Raw genomic sequence first — 25,395 nt, forward strand, 5'->3', positions numbered from 1 at the left:
GGCAAATGGTTGTATTTCAAGGTATTCCTCTTCCCCTTCTCTGGGCTGTCACCTCAGAACCACCCTTCCTTCCTCCCTTCCCCTCCTGCTGTCCCCTCTCTCCAGGAGCCAGAGCTGCCCTGTGACCTCCCCCACCCACATCTGAAGCAGATATACCTCCCTCTGTGAGGAGGCAGGAAAATCAGAGCTGATCCTCCAGACTCTTTCCAGGCTCTCCACCTCCTCCAGCAGATGTCATTTTGTCCTGCTTCAGAAGCAGCCACACCAGCCTCTTTCCTTGTAACAGAATATCGGTGTCTTTGTTACTTTTCTAAAGAGTAGCTTTACTTGAGCTAAGTTACAAATGCAAATTGTCTGCAGTGGTCTCCCATGGACTTGATATGGTTTATCAGTCATTAACTGCAGAACTTTGCTACAAAGTCTTTGAAGTAGTCCAGGACATGCTGGAAGTGATTACAGAAAATCTCCCTGGGCACTCAAATCCTCCATGACTTTACAGTCAGTTCAACTTGGGCACAAAGTTCCCAGGACTCTACTCTGGCTCCCATTTAGAAACACACAGGCCCTTTCTGGAAAAATCTGGCTTGTTATTGCATTTCAAAGCCCTATTCTGAACAAAATACTTGCTGAATCTTTGCAACATATTAATGTCCAGTAGCTGCAACAAAAGCTACTAAGTCCCCCTTCCAGAGATTGGTCTTTGTTGTGTTGTTTTCCAGGCTGTAAATACAAAAGGGGGGGCCTGTACCATGTTTTAATGGGAAAAGCTTCCAGCAGAAGCCTTATTTGTGATTTTTATTTAAGATGTACAAATTGAGTGCAATCTCAAAATCATGATTTTGTGTGTTTGTGTGTGTGTTTACCTGTACTAAGAGAGTATTTTTTCAGGATGAATTCCACTCTTTGGTCGAGATTTCATCCACAGTTGTGTTACTGTTGGCTGGCAAGATCTGACTCTCTTAACACCATCAGCAGAGTAAAATGGGATCCCTGTGGAACACAAATCCGTGTTATCCCCACCTACACTCCTGCAATTCTCCACACGGCTGCGTCCTGAACTTGTACAAACCGCTTCTAAAATCACCGGGATTTGCCATCCCAGGCGGCTCGGGCCCCTCGGACACCAAACCTGCCGGTGCTCACGGGAGGGGCCGGGAGCACGAGCCGGGCAGGCAGAGTCCGTGCGTTCGCGTGCCCCTACATCCAGGCCCCGCCGCCCCGCCATGCCCCCGCTCCGCCAGTGCGGTTATCTGGTCCGGTTCCAGGTCGGATCCCAGGTCGGTCGTCCGCGTGCCGCGTCCGGTCCGCCCCTGGTCCGCCCAGCCCAGTCCCCGCCGCTCCGTCTCCGTGCGCTCTTCCGCTCGGCGACCCAATTGCCGCCCGCCACGGCGCGCCACCGCCGGCGCTTCTCGCGAGAAGCCATGCGCGGTTCCCGGCATATGCCCCCGGCGTGGCCGGTGCGGGGGGGCGGAGCGTAGGCGACGGCGGCGGCATGTTGGGAGCCGGGGCGCGGGCCGTGGTGGGCTCCGCCGGGCCGCGTGGGGCTGCGTAATTATCGGGAGCGGCCGCTCGGGTGCGCGGGTCGGGACAGCGCCTGCCGCGCCTCATGCGCCCGAGGTCGCCTGGGCGGCGGTGCCCGGCTGGAGGAGCGCTCGGCGGGGGGGGAGGAGGGGTGTCCCTGACCGAGGAGCAGCGCCATGAGCGGGGGGACGCCCTACATCGGGAGCAAGATCAGCCTCATCTCCAAGGCCGAGATTCGCTATGAGGGGATCCTGTACACCATCGACACCGAGAACTCCACGGTGGCGCTGGCCAAGGGTAAGGCCGCGGGCGGGACCGGGGGCGGCCGGGGCTGAGGGGCTGCTCGGAGCCCTCCTCGTCCGCCGGGGCGGCTTGCGGTGGAGCCGGAGCAAGGGCTGGGGAGAGCGGCGGGCTTTTGCTGCCTGTGGAGCACGGCGCCCCCGCCCCTCCGGCCCCGCGGAGCAGCCGGGAGCGGGACCGGGCCAGCGCCGGGCTGAGGGTCCCGAACAGAGCGCAGGGACGAAGCCCTCGGCAGTGGAAGCGCTCCAGAGTTAGTGCGTAAAAGGGAGAAGGAGGGGGAGGCTGCGAAGAGGTTTTCTCTGCATCGTAAGAATTCCAGACCTGCAGGGTTCCAGGGCCGCGCGCGGCTGGGCTGAGCTGCATCCTGGGACAGCCGGGTCCGAGGGGAATCCCGAGCGCTGGGCTGTCGGCAGAGAAGGCTGAGCGTGAGCTCTCGGTTGGGAGGTATCTGTATGGCGCTGCATAGTTCGAAATGGTATGAGAACGTATCGGCCAGAAAATATATGTATACACATATGTATGTATGTATAAGGAAGTTAGAAAGACGTGTTTACTGAGAAGAGAGTTGGGAAGAAAAGAAAAAGAGAACCTTTGAAACTGGGCATCCGAAGGATTTCGGTGTTTCTCGAGCGTGATAATGTACTCTCAACATAAAACATCGAGTCAGAACTGTTAGTCAGAACCTCTTTGTAATGGATTCTGCAAAACTCTGTAGTGTTTTACTTTATACTTCTTGCTTCTGCAAAGTTTTGCTAAATCGTCTAAATGCATATATAAAAGCGGAGAATTCATCCAGCTGTAGCATAAATGAAATATTTTGGACAGGGCTGATACGAAAGGCTTAACGGCGTCTGTTTGACACGGCTGGCGGATACCGTGTGGTGTGTTCGCTTTCACTGGCTGTTCTGGGAATTCTCGGTTGTGTGCTGTGGTACTTTAAGGCCTCCTCCCCCCCTTATTGTTTAAGAAATATATTACTTTGTTTTGTAAATTCTGATACGTGGGCTTTGAAACACCTTACAGTAGGTTTGGTCCCAGGCTTGCATTTCGTTTATGAGGCACTTAGCTTTTATTACGTGACTTTTACTTGTTTCTAAAGTTGCCTTTAGGTTAAATTACCTTGCTGGAGTTGCATTAGCTACTTTAAGAGGACAACTGGTATTGGTTTATATGAGAAAAAGATGAACACTGTGATTAAAAATAAACGTTCTGGGATTCCAGTTGCATGCTGTGATTGTTAAGGTTTGCGCAAAAGAACTTGGAAAAAGAATCCCATCCTCGAGGAATTGGTGATAGTCTTGTCCAAAATGAGACTGATTTAGTGCTGACCAAGCCAATTTTGCATGACTTCTCAAGAGTGGTTAAGTCATGTTGTGGCATATCTGCCAAAGCGTACATATTTATGACAGATCAAACTACAGTTACAAGTCTAATCTGCTCTCTTCCCATAGCTCTCATCTCAAATGTAAATCCAAACCATTACATTTGCTTTAATAAAACTTGGCTGAGTTAGCTGAAGAATGTGTGTTTTGTAATATAGCGTCATGATTCAGAAGAGAATAAACCAGTATTTCTAGGCCCCATGGAACCAAAAATCTTGAGATTAATCTGGAGCTGATAACAACCACGTTAGACTGCAGAACAGTTTGCTGTGCTCATGAGCAGAATGCTCAGCTCTGGAATATTGGAGTTTTTGAAGGCTCAGGTCATTGAATGGATGTGACAGGGTATATGTGGGGTGGCGAGTGTGCTTAACCATGGCCAGGTCTGTATGTGAAAGCAGCAGAACTTCCTGTGCAGCTGGGAATAGTTACCTCTTCTTCCTGTGCTCAGTCCAGAAGTCAAACTAGAACTGTTTAATGTGGATCTTTACCACAAATGTCAAACTTTCTGCCAGAGGGAGGCAAAAAAAGCCCCAAAAGATGATGCTTTCACTTGCTCAGCTGTGTAGACTGTGTGGCATGTCACCGTTACCTGGATGGAGTGCAGGACAGCTTATCATTATTCATATTCTAAATGAATTCACTGAAACTGTGACATAAAATGCAAAAGTAGAGGTAGAATCTGTTCCTGAATAAGTGCAGATTTGCCCAGCAGTAGGATTTGTGCGAGCTAAACTAAAGTCAGAGATTAATCTCATGAAGTTGTGCTTGTGGAATGCCCTCATTTATCTTAAATTGTCTGAGGTTTCAGACAGAAATAAGATCTTTGGGTTGCCAGCAGGGACTGTAGTTCTCCCTCACTGAGGGCAGTCTGCTCTTGTTCCCTCATCAGCATTTTGTTTATGAGGCTGGGATCTTTTCACTCAGCAAAACTTGTGGCCTGTGTCTCAGGAGTCAGAGGAAGAGAGCAACTGTTAAATATTGAGCATAACATTTCTGTCCTACGCTGGAGTCTGAGCAGGGAAATCGAGGCATCCTTTCCCAAAATGCTGGAGCGTGTGGTTATTTAAACAGCAGGGAAAACGCCCAGGCACACTGGATTCCAGGCATTGAGCAAGCTATGCAAGTATTTGAGGTTCTTAAATAATATTGGCGCATATGTTTGCTTTGGATTGCCAGCTTTTCAGAGACAGTGTCTGGAACCAAAACCACTCAACTCCTATTGTCAAGCCTCGAGTTAAATTAACTTGAAATGTCTTTCCAGTTCATGGTTCTAATTAATACTTGTTTCTTTTTAAAAAGCATTATTAATTTTTAAAATATCATTAAGCCCAACCAGTTTAAGAAGAGAGTTTGCAAGCCATGGATGGTTTTCTTGCTGGAAAGTGCTGCCCTACCTGGGGCAGCAAAGAATGATTGTGGTGCTTGATCTTAAATGTGGCATTAAAAATGAGGTGTGATCTTTCATACTGTAATATTTTTCTATTTCAAAGCACTAATTTAGAGAGAGTGATTTTTAATGCAGGTAAGCTGTGTAAGAATATCCGTGTTGGATTGGGAAAAGCTTTGTTCCTTTCAACAATAGGGAATCCTTAGGCATGAGAGTATAAGAAACAGAAAATTATATGTTGTCTCTCTGGTATAATGGATCAGTTGTCACTTTTCAGCTGTTGCACCATTGAGAGTTGCATTTGGAACAATTATAGTTGATAGACACTAATGAAATAGCTTTTGGTAAATTAACAAGTGGTTAAACTTCTGGTATTTCTGGCATTTTCAACCATCTGTGGTAGTGTTTTCCATGGTGTAATGACACATCAGAAGGAAATCTTTCCTTTTAGACTTTTACATTATATTAGTTGCAGGTGAAAGACTAGGAAATATAGACAGAAGGAAGTTAAATTCTTGTGAAGACCTGAGCTGCTTTTTATCATTCAGGGGTGGGAGCGGGAAAGGGAAGGGTTAAATTTTTATCATGTTTTTATAAGTTGATTTTTTAGTCAGTTAAGTGAGATGCTCCCTGAATGTCTGGAGTTTTAGTGCATGTGTGCCAAACCAAACCTGTGCATTGTGTGTCCCAGCAGAAAAATTCCTCTGGTCAAAGCCCACTGCTGGCTACTGCTCTCACATCCATGTCCTGCAAACCCAGCCCCCCAGGAGTGAGGGAACATGGGCTGAACTGATTGTTCACGTTTGCACTCCTGTGCTGTGGTGTGCAGGGATCAGAGCGTGTTCCCAGCGGAGGGGTTGGGGTGTTTTGAGGAGAGATGGCAACAGGAATGACTTGCTCACTTGTGGTGGTCTCATTTTAATGGTCCTGCTTCCCCTGGGTTCCTTAGGAGTGGGGGGAGCTGTCTGTGTGTGTGTTTGCTGCCCAGGGAGGGAGGGGAGCAGAGTGTGTCAGTGCTGTGCACAGAGACTGAAATCATTCACATTATATGAGAACAGGGTCCTCTTGCTAGTAGGGTGAATGGCTTGGCTTTTGAAGAACATTCTGCTTAAATCCCCTGTGTGAATCAGCAAGGAATATCTGCTAAGGGATAGGGCAAGTTGCAGTGTTGCCATTGAATTCTACAATAGTGTAATGTGATAAGAGACATTTAAATATAGTAGTGACATAGTCAAAATCTGTACAAAAACTTGCTCACAGCACTTTAATACAAAATTGGTGGAACTACTCGGGTGCAAGTACATACATGAATCCTGTTGGGCCTAACAGGGTGAGTTTCTTTCTAACTAGCTACTTAATTGTATTTACACTGATAAAAAAATAAGTTTACTTTTAACGTGCTCTGGCTGCCTATTTGTTTGTAAGTCCCTAAGCCAGTTTAGGCCTTTAAAAAACCAAAGAGCAAACCTTAAACTGTCAAGGTGAGATTATTGGTTCTGCCAGAGTTCTGGGGTGAGTTGTAAGATTGTGTTGCCTTTCACATGCTTGTTTTCATTTTCTCTCACACTTCAGTATTTTGCTATAGATGAACCACTGAGCCTTGTTCTGGAAGAAGGAGGGAGTCTGAGGGAATACCCCCAGAGACAGGGCTAGAGAGAGCTCCAAACCTGCTGCTCTTCCAAAATCTTGTGCTTTTGATACTTAGTATTTCTAATTATGCAAAACCATGGTGAAAGATGTTTCTTTCTAAAATGCTGTTGTGCTGGCCACCTCAATATTAGACTTTTTACTTCAGTGAGCTCAGATTATGCTCAATCCTAATCCAATCTGGAAAAGGAAGAACTGTAAAGGCAGCTATGCCTTTGGAAAGTACTAAAAGTAGCTTTCAACTCCTTGTGTTATAATACTTTCTGAAGGGCCTGATTGGGTAGACACTGCAAAAGCATTGAGTAGCCCCTTTTTAGATCACTGCCCATGAAGTTCTGGTTCCTGCTTTAGAAGGAAATCAGACCTGGGGTGGTTATTTTTGTTGCTTGGGGTGGGAAGGCGAGGCTGAATTGCAAATCAGAGGAGTTTGCTCACCCCTCTCCAGCAGAGGAAATCTTCACTGGATGAAATTGGGTTTGTATTTTGCAGAAAGTTATCCTAAACCCAGTTTGACTTGGGGAGGGGAAAGGTAGAGGAAAAAAGCCAAACTCTTAATAGCAAGTCTTGATGTGTTTTATGGCTAAACCACTGTTGACCTTCTCAGTGTCTTGAGCTAACTGTATAGACAGCTGAATCTCATAAAGATGAATTCTAAATTTTGGCATTGAAAATACTTCCTTTTGATGTTATGATAATTTTATGTTGGGGGAAAAAGACAAATTCTTTTTGATGTACAGTAAAATCCCTTTACCTCTTTGGAGTTGTCATTTAGGTGAAAGGTTGTTCACTTTTTTTGGTTGGTTTAGAATGGAGAAAGGTGATTGCCAGGTGTTAAAACTGTTCCTCTAGGTGACATTGGTATTAATGTTAAAATACTTACCCCGTGCAGCGTAGCTCTGACTTAAGAGAAACACTTTCAAAGCATATTTCTTCCCTAGTTCATCAGATTTTTATTTCCATGTAAAGGTAAGATGCAGTCCTCTAACTTACTGCCCCTTTTTTGTGGTGTTGCTCCAGGGTGGTTCCTTCACTTTAGCTAGAAAGTAAAACACTTTGGTAACTTACTGCTCACACTCTGGCCATTTTTGTGCACCTTGGTAGACAAACCAGAGAGAAGCAATACAAAATCAACTTCAGTTTTACTTACCAAGACAGCAGGTCAAATGATGGAATGAAAGTCCAAGGTAATTTATTAGTTATCTAATAAATAGAGTATAGGATGGCCAGAGAGTGAGGGTGGATCCATGGTCAGGACAGTGAAATAGAAAAGCCTGATGAATAAAAGCAATGGAATGAACTGTAGTAATGCACATGACCAGTTGATAATGTTATTAAGCATTACCTTGAGTTAATTTCTGCAAATTAAGTTTCAGATATCTTTTTCTGTAGAGGAAGAAGAGACATTTGTCTTGTAACAAGTATTGACATTCACTTAACGGAATGTGCCTTTTTACAGCACTCACATTTTACAGGACCATTCAGAGGAGACTTTCAGATGCACAGAAATAGAAAAGTTGATTAAAGTCAGCTCAGTAGATGATACAAGAATGAACAAAATAATTGTAACCACTTAATGTTATTATTTTTCATTGTAGTAAGTTATACTTCTCCAAAAGGTTTTTAGTACTTGACTGTTAAGCTCTGTTTGTGCAGCATTACAAGAAGCAACAGTGATGGAAGATGGTTGCTGAGAAATGACTCAGTGTCACTTCATACAGCTCTTGACTAATGGTTTTATGGCTGCAAATAAGTGCCTAATGATGTCTCCAAAATGTTGATTCATCTGAAAATGAGGGAAATCTAATTCTGGTAAATTAAAGCAAAATACAGATTTTTGTCAGCATTATCTGTAGTACCTTACAGAGCAAACACTATCTGAAAGGCTGGAGCAAGAACAGTCATGAGGGGTTATTAAAGCTGCTGTAATTCGATGGGATTGTGAATGTGATTGTCATGATTTTGGGGGTCGGGGTTTTTTCGTCTGTGGCTTCAATCCGTTGTTCAGTTTTTGCTTACAAAACTCTGGCTCTTGAAGACATATCTCTTCAGCTGATTTCTTTTTTGTTTCTCTTGCTACTCACTGAGGGTTTTAAGGTGAGGAAAAGTCTTTGGTAAGGCAGTGACAGTGAAGTGATGGTATCAATTACACCATGTACCTGGTGATTATATGTAGTGCAAAAGGAGGAGCTTGATAAACGTCAGTGCTGTGCAATTGGAAAACTGTTGGAATTCAGCTAAGTACATACAAATAATTCAGTGTCTTGGCATGCTGCACCCTGTACAGGCCTCCTTAGGAAGGTAGTTATGCCCCAGTGAGTTTGCTTCATTTGACAGAGATCATATGAGCCTTACACCAGCAAGAGAATGCATTTTGCTTAGTGAAAATTATATATGCATACCACAGAATTCCTGTTGTTTTATTAAATGTTGATTTAGCCCTTCAGTCTACTGAGAAATACTTCACTTTGGATAACTTTTAATATTCTACTTTCTGGTAGTATTAACATGTTTTCCTGATTTGCAAGTACAGAATATGAAGTGTGTAAACTCATGTATTCCTTGACTCATAGGACTGCCTTACCAGCCAAAAAAACTGCCTTGCTGCTTCCCCTTACCCTCACAAAACAGTTGAAATAATGAACATGTAAGTGATAGCATAAGTGATGTCTCAGTCTTTCTACTTGGTTTTTAACTGAAAGTTTTAAGATCAAATTACTGAGGAGTTGATAATGACAAAGAATATGCTGCCTATTTAATAAGGAGTTTTTTCTCAACAAAATTTTATTCTGGTTATTTAAAGCCGTTGGTCTCTGTATGTTTGAAACTTCTGCTGACTGTGGGCTGTTGTTGCTCCCTCTGTCCCATGTTGCAGTTCGCTCCTTTGGCACAGAGGACAGACCGACGGACAGACCGATCCCCCCTCGCGATGAGGTCTTCGAGTACATCATATTCCGTGGCAGTGACATTAAAGACCTGACTGTCTGTGAGCCACCAAAGCCTCAGTGCTCCTTGCCACAGGACCCTGCTATTGTTCAGGTAAGTCACATCATCTTTTTAGATATAGCCAGGTAGCCTTAAGTGCTCTCTAGCTGAGTGTTTAAAAATGTTTATCGCTCTAAAGTTCACAACCCAGTGTAGAGAACTCTGGAAAGATTTTCCTCGTTGGAATCATGTCTTTAACAGTGAAATTGGAGGTTGAAATCTAACTCTAGCACAGTGCACTGGATACCAAAGCTGCTGTTTTCTCAGAAACAATTGATTTTTTTTGTGGATCTTGATGCCTTTTTTGAAAGGGACTTGGCTTAGGAGGACACTTATGCAGGAGTTCTTGGAAAGATCAGACTTGGTAAAGGTCAAATGGAATAGATGCTGAAACCTCTCCAGATCACTAATGATTTTTGTTTGTTTGCTTTTCTTGATTCTTGATTGCTGACTGACTTAAATGTTTCATCTAGCTATATGTTTTTATGGAGGCTTCATACAAAGGGGCAGTTATTTGAAAAGGGAATACTTGGTACCTGAAGGGAAAGCAGCTTACAGCTTGAAGCCTTCAGGATTAATCAGCTTGTTGTTTCATAGTAAATGGACTGGCAGAAATAGTTATTTTTCATCTTAGAAATCTATTGGCTTATTGATTGTGCTTATGGGGTATCTTAATATCATCCCTGAGAGCAAGAGGAAAACTCTTGCTTCAAATGGAACTTGATAATTCCATGTAAGTGTTCATAATTCTAATGTTTTAACTATTCTGTAGGATAGAATTCTTGGTCTTTCCTTATGAGGAAGGGCTTTTGTACTTCCTCTAAGAGCTTTTGCTGAATTTGGTGCAACCCCTTTTGTCAGTGGTAGTTGAGAGCTGTGAAGTTGCATTGCTGCCAACCCCAATAACAGTGATAACCCCACCGTCCTCAAGTGTGTTTGGGTCTTTTATTGTTCCGGTGGGTTTTGAAACTTCAAGGAAAAAGATAAACACTTTCCAAGTTTGCTAACAAAGCTTATATGTGTATTTGACAACAGAGTCCAGTCTGAAGTTCTGTGGAAAAGACTGCAAAATTTCATGGCATTGTTTTCACAGGTCTGTGATGGTGGAAGGGTGAAAGTGCTTTCTAAACTGTGTACATACTTGCGAAAATGCTTTTTAGAGTTTCTCCATTTCTTGCCTCGCAGAACTATTTCCCAGTTCTCGTGTAAGCACAACTTTTTGCTAGTGTGCTGTGTTTTGTGTTCAGTCCTCTCTAGGATCCTCGAGCAGCTCTTCGTTCCAGTCGGTGGGCTCGTACGGCCCCTTCGGCAGGATGCCGGCCTACAGCCAGTTCAGCCCCAGCCCGCTGGTGGGCCAGCAGTTCGGGGCTGTGGGAGTCGGTACGTGCTCCTGCCTTCTCGGGGTTTGCCTGCCCGGCTGGGCACACAGCACTCAGGGCTTGGAATTATCCCCAGGCAGATTGAAACGCTTCAATCCCTATCAGTCCTGCAGTTTAGCTCAGAAGTACAGAGTTTTTCATAGGCTGTGCAGCTCAAATCAAAGCAATTATGATTGAGAATTAAACACCTATCTCAGAGGGACAAGTGGGGAAAGGTTCCTCTATTCAGGAACTCGTTCTATTTTGTATATATTCATTATATTCATCGTGTGATCCCTATATTTCACAAGGGACAGAAGCAGGCCCTTCACAAAAGCCCCATCCCTGGCTGTGCTGTGACACCTCAACTGAGGGTTTGGATGATTCAGCACAGCCCTCCAGCTGTTAGAGGTGTTAGTTGGGTGTGAAATACCTGCTTGAAGTGTTTGTGAGCTGCATGGGCTGGTGGCTCCTTTATAGCCTAGCTGCTCTCTGAGACTTACCAACAAACTTTCCTTCCTGAAAGTTTTGTATTTGACATTTTAGTTTTTCACACAGGAACTCACAGTCTTGTAACTGTTACAGCAGTGTTACTCCTAGTACTGAAAATATTAGCCATGTGAAGGGAAGGCTGTAGAATTGGCCATAACTTGATATCAGTTAATGAGATGTGGCAATCATATTTTTGTTGAGAGGGTGTTAAGTGGAAATATAGCAATAAAATCAGTAAGATGCTGTTTTGTTAATACTTGTGATACTGAAGTTAGAAGGGCTCTTTTATTTTTTATATTAGATTAAAACAATTGAGATATTACAGTCTTACCAACTTACTGCACATAGATATGTTAGATAAAACAGAAGTGTATGGGAAGGGCAGACTTATGTGTATTAACTGTCTAATATGGCTTCACTAATCAGTACTAATTTAAAAATCATGAAATAAAGCCTAAATCAGGTTTTACAACTGTATTATTTCTTCCAAAGCAGGAGGTTCTTTAACATCTTTTGGAACAGACTCTTCAGCCAGTGCCAGCATGTCCCAAAGCACTGCAGTTGGTTCTGCATTTACAACAGATGCAAGATCCCTAAAAACACAGATGTCTCAAGGTAAAATCTATTTTAGTAACTTTGCTCTTTTTTGACCAGTGGTGCCCCCATGACTCAGGTGGTTGCCAGAAACGCCAACAAAACAGCTGAATTCTGTCACAAAAACACTTGGTATTAAACCCAGAAAGCACTGAGAGGCTTTGTATTTGCTTTTTAAATGTGGTTTTCTACATCTTGGAGTGCTGCATAGGTAGCAGGATATTTGTTGTTATCCTTAAAGCATCTGTACTGAGGAGTAGGACTTATTTCAGTGGAATCATGTTAGCAAATAGGTGCACGTGGAAATTCAATATCTAGTTTTGTTGATAACATGACAAAACTCGGGATACTTTGTGCTGGTTGAAATGTGAAGTGCTTCATCTTACAATTTTGAAATCTTTATTCCTAACTGGTTTTTGTAACAGCAGACCTGACTGCCTGTAGAGATCCTGACATGACTCAGGTCAGCTTAATAGTAACAGAAACTGTGTGGGTAGTTTGTGTAATTTTGGAAAAAGAAAGTAGAGGCAAAAAGGAAATTTCTGATGATTTTTGAGTAGCTAAGAAAAAAACCAACCTAACTAAACATTGAACACCTTCACCCTCGCCTTTCATGCAAATGTGTTGACATTGCTCTTCAAAATCAAAACACCTGCTCTTCCACTCTTCATTGCTGTAAAAGTATGAGCTAAGATATAATCCTAATGCAGGGTTTAAATGATGCAGTCATGTTAAAAGTCAAAACACTTAATAGCAAACAGGTTTTTTTCCTGAGTTCCAGCTGGGATTTGTATACCCATTAGGAGTTTCTAGGACTAGTTGAGTGGGTTGCCAAAAATAGGTTCTACTTTGCTGGATTAATTGAAGGGGAGGAAAGTATGACAAGCATTTCTCTGTTGAAAAACTAGCTTGGTTTTCTGTAGTTGAAGTTAAAAGCTGTGTGATTCTTGGCCTTAATGTGTGGCATATGCTCCAGATGAACATACATTCTGCCACAAAATTTCTTGTGGGGCACCAACAGGATTTTTCTGTGTGTGTTTGCTTTTAAAAATATTTTTCCTCTTTGTAGATTACAAGTGTGGTATGGTTGCTTTTATTGGTTGGGTTTGGGGGTTTGATTTGTTTTGTTGGGGATTTTTTATAGTTTTGATTTGGTCTTGTTTTGTCTTTTGTTGAGCTTTTGTTATGGGATACAACTTTTCCTTCCTGGGACTTGAGTGCTATTCTAATTTCTCAGTAGATTTGCCTGTTTGATGTTGTAAACTTGCCTGGCTGGATCAAATGGCTCCATTCTGAACATGCTTCTGCCCCAGCCAGTGCTGCAAATGGCCATGTGTGAGCAGCTCCCAGGGCTCCCTCACCTGCAGAGTCCTGGCACCAGCCAGCCCTGGCTGCTCCCTGACTTGGCAGGGATAACACAGCAGTGCCCTACAGGACATGGATTTCAGTGTTGGAGCCTTTGGGAGCAGCCATTTCCCACTTGCCTTCCCAGGGAGGCAGAAGGTGTATCTTTACCTCCAATCAATGTGGAAAATTTCATTCCACAGCTAAATGCATATCCTGGATGGGTTGGTAGGAATTAATTGTCCCACCCCTTTTTTCTTTTAGACTAGAGGAGGGGGTATTGCTAAATATCCTTCATTCTGAGTGGATCTGAGGGTGCAGAAAGATTTATTTCTTTGGACACATGTGGTAAGGTCTAGATTGGTTGAGACCAGTAACTCACATTTGTGCATGAGAAATAACTCTTTGGGTTTTGTTTTATTTTTGCCCAGGTCGTTCAAGCCCTCAGATGGATCACTTGAGAAGGAGCCCCACCATGGAACAAGCAGTACAAACAGCTTCAGCCCACCTGCCCACCCCAGCACCAGTGGGGAGGAGGAGTCCTGTCCCAACCAGACCTTTGGTGTCTGCTGGCCAGAAATCCTTGGAGAACCAAGAGCACCGACGAGGTAGCTTGGGCTGATTTTGTACAGCTTATTTCCTTCCATACACTTAGGAAGTGCTCTCTTTAAGGGCAACATGTAGGAATTTTCCTGATGTCTCTTACTGGTAGACTGGCCAGCAGAGACCTGGATTAGATATATATTCCTTTTTAAAGTCAAGCATATATTCTAAATTAATTTTTTTTTCTTTTATGATTGTAAACTTGTGGTTTACATTTATAGGTTTGGATTTATTTTTTTTTAATCTGAACTATATATACAAAAGCGTGGTCAAAAATACCTAATTGGATAAACAAATCATTTTTTTATTTCCAACTTTAGCTGAAGCACACAAGGTTTCAAGATCAGAAAATGAACTCAGAAATGAAAACAAACGACAAATTGGTAAATCTTGTTTTGAGAAATAGCTATCGTTGTTCTCAGACTTCATTATTTTTTTAAAATGCTAAAATACATAAATTCTTTCACATTTTATTTCTAGTGGGTAACAGCTTTGCATTGTGTCCAAATAATACAAGCACATAAAGTCATCATGAAAGAGAAAATCTCTTCTGGTTGCTCTAAATTAAGCAATTTGAATAAAAATGTAAACCAAGCAGTATTCATGGATTTATAAACACAATAGCATGAAAGAAAGCCTGTTACCTTTCTACAAAAATACTTGACTGAAAAGCCACTAACATTTTAACTCTTCTTTAAAAAAAAAGCTTTTAATGACTTCTAGAAAGTCATTTAGTACTATAATGTTTTCTGTGTCACTGCCATCACTATTGTAAGTGAATTTACAAATTACAAGCTGCTCTGATGGGACTTTTAACAACAGAATTGCAGGAAGTGGATGCATGAAGTCCCAACCTGTTTTACCCCAGGAATTAGAGAGCAAAACAAAAAAAACCAACCACTCTCCACCACCCTCAAAGAGAAACCAATGCCCAAGACAAAACCAAAGAGGATCTCCCTCTTCTCAGTTCCAGGTGCACCTTCAGCACGGAGAGGCCGTGGGGGCCACAGGGGGGGCCGAGGAAGATTTGGTATCAGGAGGGATGGTCCAATGAAGTTTGAGAAGGACTTCGACTTTGAAAGTGCAAATGCACAATTCAACAAGGAGGAAATTGATAGAGAATTTCATAATAAACTTAAATTAAAAGGTAAACCAATTTTTGCTTTATATTTGAGCATGGAAAAACTGTGTCTTGCTGTTTTAGTTCTGCCTTGGAGAACAACTTTTAAAAGGCATGTCCTATTAAGTCTTGTTTGCAGTCATAAAAAGCTTATTAATAAGTAAACTGGGATTATCTGTTAATTAAATATTTGGGTCAGTGTTTGAGTTTGAAGTAATTTTAACTAGCAAATATCGTATGTCAAGTTCTAACAAGTCTGTTCGTTTAAAATGCAGATTACTTGAGCAGAAGCTCCAATAATATTTGTTACTTTAAAGTTCTGGAAAGGATGAAATAAAAGAAACCCCATGTTTTATGTTTTCAAAAGCAATGGGAAAAACATGAATTTGGGATCAGAACTTTCCTGTAGTACACAGGAGAGTTTTTGTTTGAAAGTATCCAGCATTTTCTTGCTTTTACCCTTTTCCAAAGGAACACAGGAGTAGTTAGAAACCATTCTGCCAGCACTTGTTTTTTAGCAGGCTTCTGTTTTGATTACCTCATTCTCTTGTGACCAGCCACCTGTTTGTTACTCTGCTGCTCCTATTTTTGGACAAAACTGTTACAGGTTAATACAGGGAGTTCCCTATGCAGTGAATGGTTGGCTAAAAGCTGGGAAATAAAAGCTAGGAATAAATGGTCAGATTTCAGTGTGGAGTAGGAACACCAGCAGAGTCCCATAGGATCTGTCCTCTGGTGCTTGCCTCTTTTTCTGGATTATTTCTAAATGAGTTGATGGTTTGCTGTTGATACTGGGGATGAACAAAACCATGGAATGGCTTTTATGAGGATTGACTGAGTGAGGCTCTTAAGTCTGGGAAGGAGGTAGTGAAGAGGGTAGAAAATAGGGCTGTCAAATCCCTTCTGCCACAGGTGTTTTTATTAACTAAACCCCCAGAAAATACAGAGGACATCAAACCCCCAGACAGCAGCAGCAAAAGCATCCTAATTTATGCGTCAAAGTATTTGATTTCTGCATTAAATTATAGAGAGGTTTTTGTAATTTTGAGCATTCAGTATAGCTTCTGTCTGGGAATAAGTTAACAGCGCTGGGTTTTTTAGGCTTCTGTTTACTTTTTCTTTTCTAGAAGATAAACTTGAGAAACCAGAGAAGCCTGTAAATGGAGAAGACAAAGGTGACTCAGGTGTTGATACCCAAAACAGCGAAGGGAATGCCGATGAGGAAGATCCACTTGGACCCAACTGCTACTATGACAAAACCAAATCCTTCTTTGATAACATTTCCTGTGATGACAATAGGTATGGCCTGCAAGGGGAAGCTTGTTAGTCTGCTTAATGCATGTTTGTCAGAAGGCACTGTCAGTGCCACTCCTTTCAATCAGCTCTGAATCAAAAGCGATTAGAGCTCATTTCCACAGGCAGGGAGCAAAAAGGAAACAGGAACACAAAGCACAGCATTTCTTTGTGGGCAAGTGCAATATGTTAATAGGAAGATATTTTAAAGTTGCTTTAGAGCCACGCTTTTAGAACTTAATGCACAGGCTCTAGAGTCTCCTTTCCAGGTTTACTAAAGGGAGGTGGTGGTGTTTGTTTTGCTTTGCTACTAAATTAACACTTCAGTTAAATCAATTATGGCCCTGCTTTGGTAATGGTTCCTAAGCAGATTATGTAACTGTCTCTGCCATAGTGTTGTTTGAACGGGCAGATAGCTTCGGAGGAAAATTAAAGCTTATCTTTGGCTGTTGCCTCTTTATTAGACACGAGGTTGTGGATTGCTGACCTATTTTGAATTATGGGAGGGAGAGGGGGATTGTTGTACTGACAGCCAGATACTATAACATCTGTAACTATTAACTGTTTTCTTGCCTTAAACGGCTGTGCATGAGGAGGATACAGAGTGTGCTCTCCTGTGTGGGAAGCTCTCAGCATTGTTGATCCCCAGTTAATGGCACTGTAGCGTCCCTTTGACAAGTTCAGTGAGCTGTGGCAGACACCTGGATTCTTGCAGAAGGGAGAGATTTACGGTGGTTAATGTGTCGTTTATCGGTTCCGGGGCTCTCTGGCAGCTCTCTCGAAGCCAGGCAGTGTTCTCCCGGGGTGTTTGGCAGCAGTCCTGTCCCTTTTGTGTGGCAGGGAACGGCGACCCACCTGGGCCGAGGAGAGGAGGTTGAACGCGGAGACCTTCGGCATCCCCCTGCGCCCCAACCGCGGCCGCGGCGGCTACCGGGGCAGGGGCGTCATCGGCTTCCGAGGTGGGAGGGGACGAGGAGGAGGAGGAGGAAGAGGCTCCTTTCCTGCCCCCCGAGGCTTCCGCGGCGGATTCAGAGGAGGTCGTGGAGGCAGGGAGTTTGCTGACTTTGAATATAGGGTAAAATGCGTTTAATATTACTGTGACCCAATCCACCGTGCTTGGAAAGTAATGGTTAAAAACCTCCTGCTTTTAGATTTGATGTTGAACTAGAATTTCTTGAACAGTGTTTTGCAGGGACTCTGAGCTACTTTATTGAAAGTCCATTAATGATGAAATTCTGGTTATATAGCATCATCTTATTATCAACAGCAACCAAAAATAAAAGCTGCCTTTCTTCACATGCCCAATATAGTTACCTGATAGCTGGTATTAGGGGGAGGGGAGGGAGAAAAAGAGAAAAATAAGTTCTGCAGATTGAAAACAAGTGTTAGAAATGTGAATTGCAAGCATTTTTCTAAGCAGTGTTGTAAAATGTAAAGATTTAGAGGGAGTAATTTAACTTGCTTCCTGTGTGCAACAAACTTGAATTCTTTGTGAATGAGTTGGCAGAAAGCCTATGTAGACTGGTGTACTGGTTAAAATCGTTAACAAGGATAATTAACCAAACTGGTTCAAATGAAGTAGGCTTTTACAATTCTGACTGGGACAGAACAAATTCTGGTAGTTTACTGCATGAACAGTTAAGAGTTTTGCAGACAAAAATCTTTGTTTTCTGTTAGAAGTTTTCAATATTTTTAAGTAAAAGAGGAAAGGGGGTTTCATCACAGCAGATTTTTGTGTCCCTCAGGTGTTCCTTCATTAGGTTGCAACAATTAGTCCTGTGATTTAAGGAAACTTTTGGCAGCTGACCGTGAATGGAAATGAGGGATTGAAGATCAGTGGTTTGAATTTCTGAATAAGAGTTTTGCAGCCTCCCAGCTGAGTGGGAGGGGGTGTAAAGGCTGCGGGTTTGTGCCATGCAGTCAGGAGGAGCTGCTCCTTGGTGTGTGCCAGCCCTGAGGGCGTTGGAGCGGGTGCCAGCTGAGCACCCAGGGAGGTCTCCTTTCTGCTGCAGGGGGTGGGCAGTGGCCCCCACAGCACATCTGCTCCCGGGGCTGCTGCCCAGATCGATCTGTGGGGTTTGTTTTGCAAAATGAATTTTCACATTGCGCTTTTGTTCCCTCCAGAAAGACAACAAAGTTGCTGCGTAGTCTACGGGAAAGCTGAAACCGGGTGAACGTCTAGATCTTCTTGATTCAGAGAATTAGTTTTGATCTCTGCAAAGAATGAAGTTAATTTGCTGTATACTTGTCACCAGCACTGGGATTTAACTGTTTAATTTCAAAGGGGTGTAATGCAGTTACTTTTGAAAAATGGCCATCTTTGAAAACAGTGAGCATTAAATATATTTGAGACAGAAGGATGAGTAATTTCTTATGTATAGTTAATTATAAGCAGTACTTCGATGGAGTTTAAGTATTTTTTCATCACTGAAAGGATTTTTCTTATTACTAAACTGTATTTGATAATTGCTTCAAGTTGTAAGGACAATTGTATGCAGAAGGCCGTCGATACTGTGAGTGTTTTGACCCACTGAAGGTTGTTTTTTGGAAATCCTGTAATATCCCTTTTGAGGTAGTTGTACTTGTATCAACTAGGGTGCTGGACAGTAGAAAACTTGCTTTGTCAGTCAGATATGTACACACAGTAAATACTGTTTCTTAGGCAAAGGAAAGTTTTTATATAGTTGTAAAATTCCATTATATCCCATTGCCAAAGAAACATTACAAACTTTGTATAGCTGTATAAAAAGCAACTAATTTTTTAAAGAATAAACATTTTTAAGTCGGCAAACATACTGTGTTATTGCAGAAGTTGATATGCTGAAGAACACTGAAGTAGTTGGTTTTTTTTTTCTTTAGCAGCTTTTCAGGCTTAAATGTTTGATTTTATATTTGGACTATAATGAAGTTTTGAAAATGTTCTTCCATTACACGAAACTGGATACACGCTTCACTGCTCTTGCAAGAGTTTGATTTTGTAGTTTCTGGCATATCACAGGATTTGACCAAGTTAAGGAGATATTTTCAGAAAAGGAGAAAAGGAATTTTCATATGTCAAGATTTGCAATTAATTTTACTTAGTGAGAAATATTAACTTTTTTTAATAATGGGCCAGGCACATGAGTTGGTGATTCTCCTGGAGTGCCTGGGAAGAAAGTCTGTCTCCATTTGTCAATTCTTGAAATGTTAACTTTGTTGTAATACCTGTAGACATGAGCAATTTAAAGAATTCTTAGTGTTTGAAGTTGTTTGCATTTTGATAGACCGTAGCTTGGAGACAGTGAGACTCTGGTTGTGAGACTGCCAGGTCACAAATGACAGAGTATGGACTTCTGGCCAATTCTGGATGAGTAGTTCCAACTTTGATATGCTGAAATAGAAACCTGGTCATTTGTGTCTGTCTATGTAAAAATGAAGGCCACAGGAATAAAGGGATCCAAAGATTACATCACTTTGATCTAATTTGCTGATTTTCTTTTTTTTTTTTTTACTTAAAAATGTTCAGTGGTGATAAAGATGTGGAAAACTGCACTGTTGAAAAATTGGAATATTTAAAAGTGGTTGATAGAATCTTAATTTTATAACTTTTGTATAGCACTACAAGGAAGTATTTTGTAATTGGTTTCCTTATTAAGGTCAAGTATTTGACAGCTGTAGAAGTTAGGTAATATTGTTTAGTAATGTTTTTTGCATGTTAACAACTGCCTTTTGGGATCCACAAGTCATGATTCTGAACACCTGTTGAGGTTTTTGACCGTAGAGGCAAGTGCTGTCCTGTTGCAATAACTCTTTACTGTCTGAGGTGTTCCAGCTGTAAATACCGGGCCGGGAGCTGCGGCCGGGGCCAACCCCGGGTGTCCCTGCCGCGCCCGGCCAGGCTTTCTGTTTTTTTTATTTTAAACCAGAATAAACTGTTCAATAGAAGCGCTCTGGGCGTTCTTTGTCGTGCCGAGGGCCGGGAGGGCGGTTTGGGCCCGGGCTGGGCCTCAGGCGCTTCCGGGGGCGGGGGGGCCGCCGCGCGTTGCGCGACTGTCAGCCAATGGGAGCGGGGCGGGCCGCGGGGAGCCCTCAGGCGGCGGAGCGCCGCCATGTCCGTGGCGTTCGTGCCCGAGCGGCTGCGGGGGAAGGCTGAGGTGAACCAGGACACCCTGCAGGAGGTGAGCGCCGGCACGGGCTGACGGGACGGGCCAGATTGGAACCGGGAGTGAAGGGAGTGGCCGGATGGAGCAGCTGGACGGGACTGGGCGGTCGGGGGACGGGCGCGGCCGCGGCGGGGCGGGCGGTGACCGCGCTTCTATCCGCAGCTGCTGGAGGAGAACGACCAGCTGATCCGGTGCATCGTGGAGTACCAGAGCAAGGGCCGCGCCACCGACTGCGTGCAGTGAGTGACCGGGGCGGGCAGGGCCGGGGAGGGGAGGGAACGCGGCTCCCGGGCCCAGAGCTTTAGCACCCCGAAGCAAATGCGTCCGGCCTTATGAAGGGACTGCATCAGAATCATTGTCACAGATGTATAAAGCAAAGCTGCCCCCGACGAAACGACCCCACCGGCTCCGTGAGGGTGTTCACTCAGTGTCCTGTGACAGCGGCTCTGCGCGCCCCGTGTGTGACACACACCCCGAACAAGAACACGTTTCCCCTGATTTACTGTTGTAGTTTGCTATTTCTTTACCGGTTAGCAAATCCTGATCAGATTGCTAAAGTGACAGGTGTGGGTAGGTGGCTATGAAGGAGCAGGTTACCCAGATACTGTGTTTCCTTCTCTCACAGGTACCAGCATATCCTGCACAGAAACCTCATTTATTTAGCCACAATTGCAGATGCCACACCGCCCAGCACACAGAAGGCTGCAGACTGACTGACACCTGCACAGAGCAGTGCTGCTTTCAGACTCTGTAGAAATACTCAGTTTAGGAGTCCAGCTTTGTGGTCTTGAAAGGCAGGTAAAAAGTGATTGGTACTTGTGTGTTTAAAATGTGACTGTAGTTTTCCATGTAGTATTAGGCTAGTTCTTCCTCTGTTACTGTAATCAACACAGCTTAAGGGTGATTAATAATTATCACAGTGCCTTTTTCCCTCTGAAAAACTCAGTGCAGTGTACTTTGAGCACAGCCAGACAGCACTGCTGGACGCAGAGCCTGTTTTATGACTCAGGTTCTGCAGTAACAGGGTAAGCACTTCACCAGGTGACTGCTACCTCCAGCATGACACAGGCAGGCATGTGTTGCCATATACAGAGCCATTTGGGTCCTGTATCAGAATTGTGCTGAATAAAGATGTTCTTTGTAAACTGTAGTATATTGTGAATTAATACAACATGTTAACAAAGGAGCAGCTCAGTGATTCAGTGAAACAAATATTAACTTTCCTGGGAACGAGGGGATTGCTGCACTTCAGTGCAAGGGACAAGCCCAGCCTTTACTCCAGCGAGCCCCACTCATGTCAAGGCTTTTCCTCTGTGCTGGGAAGGCCGTGTACTGCAGACTGAACAAGTGAATTCTTGTGCATTCAGGTGGGTTCACGTGGCTCCTGGGGATCTGTCAGCACTTGTGTCCAGCTGCCTGTTTGTGCTCACCCCCAAGGAGCACAGCAGCCCTGCCCACCTGGATGTGGCACTCCAGTGCCACCGTAACATCAGCTGAACTAAGAGCCTTGACAGTTGTGGGCAGGGGGATGCAGTTCACTGTTGCTCACTGCCAGCACAGTTATTTACTCTGGGACTGCTGAAAACGCAGGTGAAGTTGGCAATGTTCATCTGCACTACGGGGCCAGAGACCCTGCTCAGGCAGTGTCTGTGCCAGCTCCTCCAGTGCCACCTGCTTGAGAAAGTAGCTTTAAAGATGCTTCAAATTGTACAGTGCATAAAGTTTGGTTTTATATGATGAGTCAGTAAGTAGGCAGTTGACAATTTTCAAACTGTTAAATAATCCCATGTTAATGAAATAAGATCTTTGTTTACAAACCAAAGTTACAGTTTAAGGTGCTGCTCATTTTCAGCAAGGTGCATATTTTAAACAGGTATGACCTATTAAATGTATATCTTTAATAAAGCAAATAGTTTACTTTTACAGAAGCTTTAAAATACAAACTGTACAGTTCCAGTTCAGAAGCATTAGCTATTCACAAGAAGCACTGCAATAAGGGTAAGTTAACTAAGCACCAAACCCTTGCACTTGGCAGTGTAAGTGAAGTTTAAGGGCAAGACTCATTTGCCAAGTGCAACAATTCTTAAAATTACCAGTGTTCAGAACAATCGGAAGCAAAGGACAGAGTAGCACCCACGTGGTCAAAATGCAGACAAACTTTCTTTGTTTTCACTGATGTAGGTCCAGGAACTCGACAGCATTTGTAATTATGAATAAACTGCAAAAACTAGAGCAATCATTTTGGCACTTGTTAGAAAAAAGTTCAAAATTAAGTGTTTTCATTAACTTCCATTTTGGTCTTAGTATGAATAATCAGTAAGTACAACCAAATTTAGGGTTTAATATTAGATCTAAACGACAAGATTTAGGAAACTCAAAACCATTCATCAAGTTAAATAACCACTAACATTTTCAGTGGAGGGTTTTCAAAATTATAGTAGTACAGACCATTAACAATTTACAGACAGAAGCCACACTGATTGTGCAAAGCACATTACTGTAAAAAGTCTATGTACAGCAAACAAATCTTTGTAAACATGGTAAGTATGAAGTTTCAGAAAACATGGTGACAATATCATAAATACAGGCAACATTGGCATCCTCAAACAGCACAAAAGGTAACAATCTGGGCCTGCAAATAGAGCCCGTCACCATACAAACAAAAAAGGTGGATGGGTTTGAAATACCCAGATGTTTAATAGTTTTAGTGTTGTGTATACTTTATATATATATATATATATAATGTATTTATTTTTTGGTATCTTTAGATATAGATGTAATTAGTTTGTAAAACCAAAACCAACAAATGTGCTTTATCTTCATTGAAAAATTATGTAGTTAGAACTAATAACCCATTTTACTAGTAGTTAACATATTAGAATGATATGACTTAAGAAAAATACAAAAATAAGATTAATACTGTCAAAACTCTTATACCAGAAAATATTGTGGTTTTTAGACTCTTTCAAAGATGAAATATGAAAATTTAAATAAGCTCTAACTATATAAAGAATCTTCTGTAATCTCAATTCATATACAGTGGGATAGCTATACATATATTTACCATTGTTCTTCAATTTTTAAGCACCAGTCACTCTCCCGGATCCACTTTGGTTGGAAGATTATTCCTAATTCCACAGGTTCACTTAATGGCACATATTGACTGCAAATAATTACTTTATCCTTTTAAAAAAAATAATGTTCTTTTAACTAACTGCTACCCCACGTTTCAGTTTTAGTATCTTCTGAGCCAGCTCACAATTTTTAATCAACTGTAGCATCTGAAATAAGACTTTAAATAAAAGCAAGTAGTCTCTTAGGCTTTGCTTTCACACACTGCAGGAGCCCTGTGTGGGAGCAGCTCTGGCCAAAGGCTGCCCAAGGAACAGGGTGTTCCGACCCGGAGTCCCGGCAGCCACACCGGAGCGTCGGCTCCAGCAGCTCGGGAACGACTGCGCCCGAGGGCAGCGGCTCTGCTGAGCTGGGGTGAGGGACCTGCCACAGCACTGTCTGCAGCTGGGCCTGCAGCAGCTCCCCAGTGAACTCATCTGTGTGGCACAGCAAGAGCTGCGGCTGCACTTCATTTAAAAAAAGCTGCCCCCGGGCCATAATGAGAATACAAAGGCTCTACAGCTTGTCCTTTATAAATTTAAACACAAACAGTGTTGAGCAAAGTGACCACTATATATTTGCTCCAACATATTCAATGTGTTTCAGTAAGATGTTTAACTATAAATCTATATGAAAAATAGCTATAAAATACAGTGTTTCTTGTATGGTAGTCCTTCAGCAGTTCTTTTTAGAAAAAAAAATGTTTTGAAAGTAAAGGCAATATACACATTTTTAAAAGCATTTCTACATCACAGTTTTGGGCTGTTTCATGTCCACCAACAAACATATTGGCCACATTTGCTCAGCACTGTCAGTCACAACTGGAGAGTTTGTCTGTCTCCCCCAAACCCCTCCAACTCCTGCCAATGAGATCACCAGGACACAGCCAACACCCCGGGCACGGAAGCTGCGCCGTCCCTCTGGCCCTGTGCTGCTCTGCAGGAGAGCAGTCAGTACTGGGGCAGGTACGATGGTCTGCGCTCGTGCTTCACCGGGAAGGATTTGAAGCCCTTGTTGATCTGTTTGTGCTGGGAAGCCTGTTGGGATTGCTGCTGCTGCTGCTGCTGCGCGAAGGCGAAGCCGGAGGAGATGCCGGCGGCCGGGGCGCAGTCGTTGGCCCACAGGGGCGATGGCAGGAGCTGCATCGTGTCGCTCCACTGGCTCACGGGGCTGCCCAGGGGGTACAGGGACGAGCTCTGCCCGGGCAGGGTGCCCGTCACCGAGTGCTGCCACGGCGCCTTCGGGGGCCACGTTTTGGTCTTGCTGTCCTGAGAACACAAAACCAGCTGGGGTCGGCTTCTTCGATACCAACACACTTTGGTTTTGAGACAATACTTGACACATCACCTTGTCCCCTCCTTAAGACATTTTCAGAAGATTTCACAGACTTGTGGGTCCCTTCCAACCCGGAATATTCTGTGAAATCCAAGCAGTGACCACAAGGATCATCAAGGCCAGCTCTTCAGTGAATGGCCCATACAGGGATCAAACCACAACCCTGGTGTTACCAGCACCATGTTCTAACCAACTGAGCTCATCTCAGGGTCATAACTTACCTTTGAAAGCACAATGGATGCCTGGAAAGCACTCTGGATTCTTAACACATCTGCCTGTTAAAAAACCTTTGAATTTACTTCAGCATGACACAGAGTGGCCCCAACAAAAGGGAAAGAAGTAAGTAATTTCCAATTTTAATATTTAAATTTGGTGACTTTTGTACTCCTCGAGTGCAGATGGTTTGGGGTTTTGCTGAAGTAACCGATCTGGAGATCCAGATGCTGTTGCAGTTGTTTTCCTAGTGCAGACCCCCCCACACACACACAGAGGAGCAAGGTCCAGTGAGCTCACCTGGCTGCGGTCGTCAGCTGCAGACAGGAGGGGAGGCGATGGCAGCGTGCTGGGCTCCTGCTCACCACTGCTGTGCTTTCTGCCAGAGAGAGAGGGACAGTCACTGCTGGGTTTCAATGACTCACCCCAACACTGTGCCTCTGGCACAGCCCATTCCTGCTCTCAGCCTCTCACACCCCACAGTGGGTCCTGCTGTTCCAGCGGGTTTCAGGTACTTTTTGCTCCATACAGGCAAAGGCAGCAACAGAAAGAACCTGATCACTGAGCC

At 43.4% G+C, this 25,395-nt stretch overlaps 3 protein-coding genes across 6 annotated transcripts in view; 2 read left to right on the forward strand and 1 right to left on the reverse strand.

Moving 5' to 3' along the window:
• Window positions 1–1,503: 1,503 nt before the first annotated feature.
• Window positions 1,504–19,950, forward strand: LSM14A (LSM14A mRNA processing body assembly factor). 4 transcript variants are annotated; one of them, XM_018086385.2, is made up of 10 exons: window positions 1,504–1,818; window positions 9,113–9,276; window positions 10,470–10,602; window positions 11,568–11,687; window positions 13,442–13,618; window positions 13,934–13,996; window positions 14,581–14,760; window positions 15,861–16,032; window positions 16,867–17,101; window positions 18,151–19,950. In XM_018086385.2, exons 1-10 carry the CDS (start codon window positions 1,698–1,700, stop codon window positions 18,172–18,174), a joined length of 1,389 nt encoding a protein of 462 aa, XP_017941874.1. In that variant the 5' UTR covers window positions 1,504–1,697; the 3' UTR covers window positions 18,175–19,950. The 4 variants fall into 4 exon arrangements, with proteins under 4 accessions (XP_017941874.1, XP_017941893.1, XP_017941866.1 ...); XM_018086377.2 differs by having other exon boundaries at window positions 1,607–1,818; window positions 11,565–11,687; XM_018086404.2 differs by lacking the exon at window positions 13,934–13,996.
• A 164-nt stretch (window positions 19,951–20,114) lies between these two features.
• Window positions 20,115–21,318, forward strand: SS18L2 (SS18 like 2). Its single transcript, XM_029965567.1, has 3 exons — window positions 20,115–20,183; window positions 20,331–20,407; window positions 20,794–21,318. Exons 1-3 carry the CDS (start codon window positions 20,115–20,117, stop codon window positions 20,879–20,881), a joined length of 234 nt encoding a protein of 77 aa, XP_029821427.1. The 3' UTR covers window positions 20,882–21,318.
• A 2,317-nt stretch (window positions 21,319–23,635) lies between these two features.
• KIAA0355 (KIAA0355 ortholog) overlaps window positions 23,636–25,395 on the reverse strand; it is a 28,296-nt gene continuing 26,536 nt past the window's right edge. Inside the window, 2 exon segments of the mRNA XM_008929256.4 lie at window positions 23,636–24,547; window positions 25,128–25,206. Coding sequence (XP_008927504.3) covers window positions 24,230–24,547; window positions 25,128–25,206 — 397 coding nt within the window. The 3' untranslated portion in view covers window positions 23,636–24,229.

The sequence above is a fragment of the Manacus vitellinus genome, unplaced genomic scaffold, assembly GCF_001715985.3.
Source record: "Manacus vitellinus isolate BGI_N305 unplaced genomic scaffold, ASM171598v3 scaffold_10_pilon, whole genome shotgun sequence".
In the NCBI taxonomy this organism is placed as follows: Eukaryota; Metazoa; Chordata; class Aves; order Passeriformes; family Pipridae; genus Manacus; species Manacus vitellinus.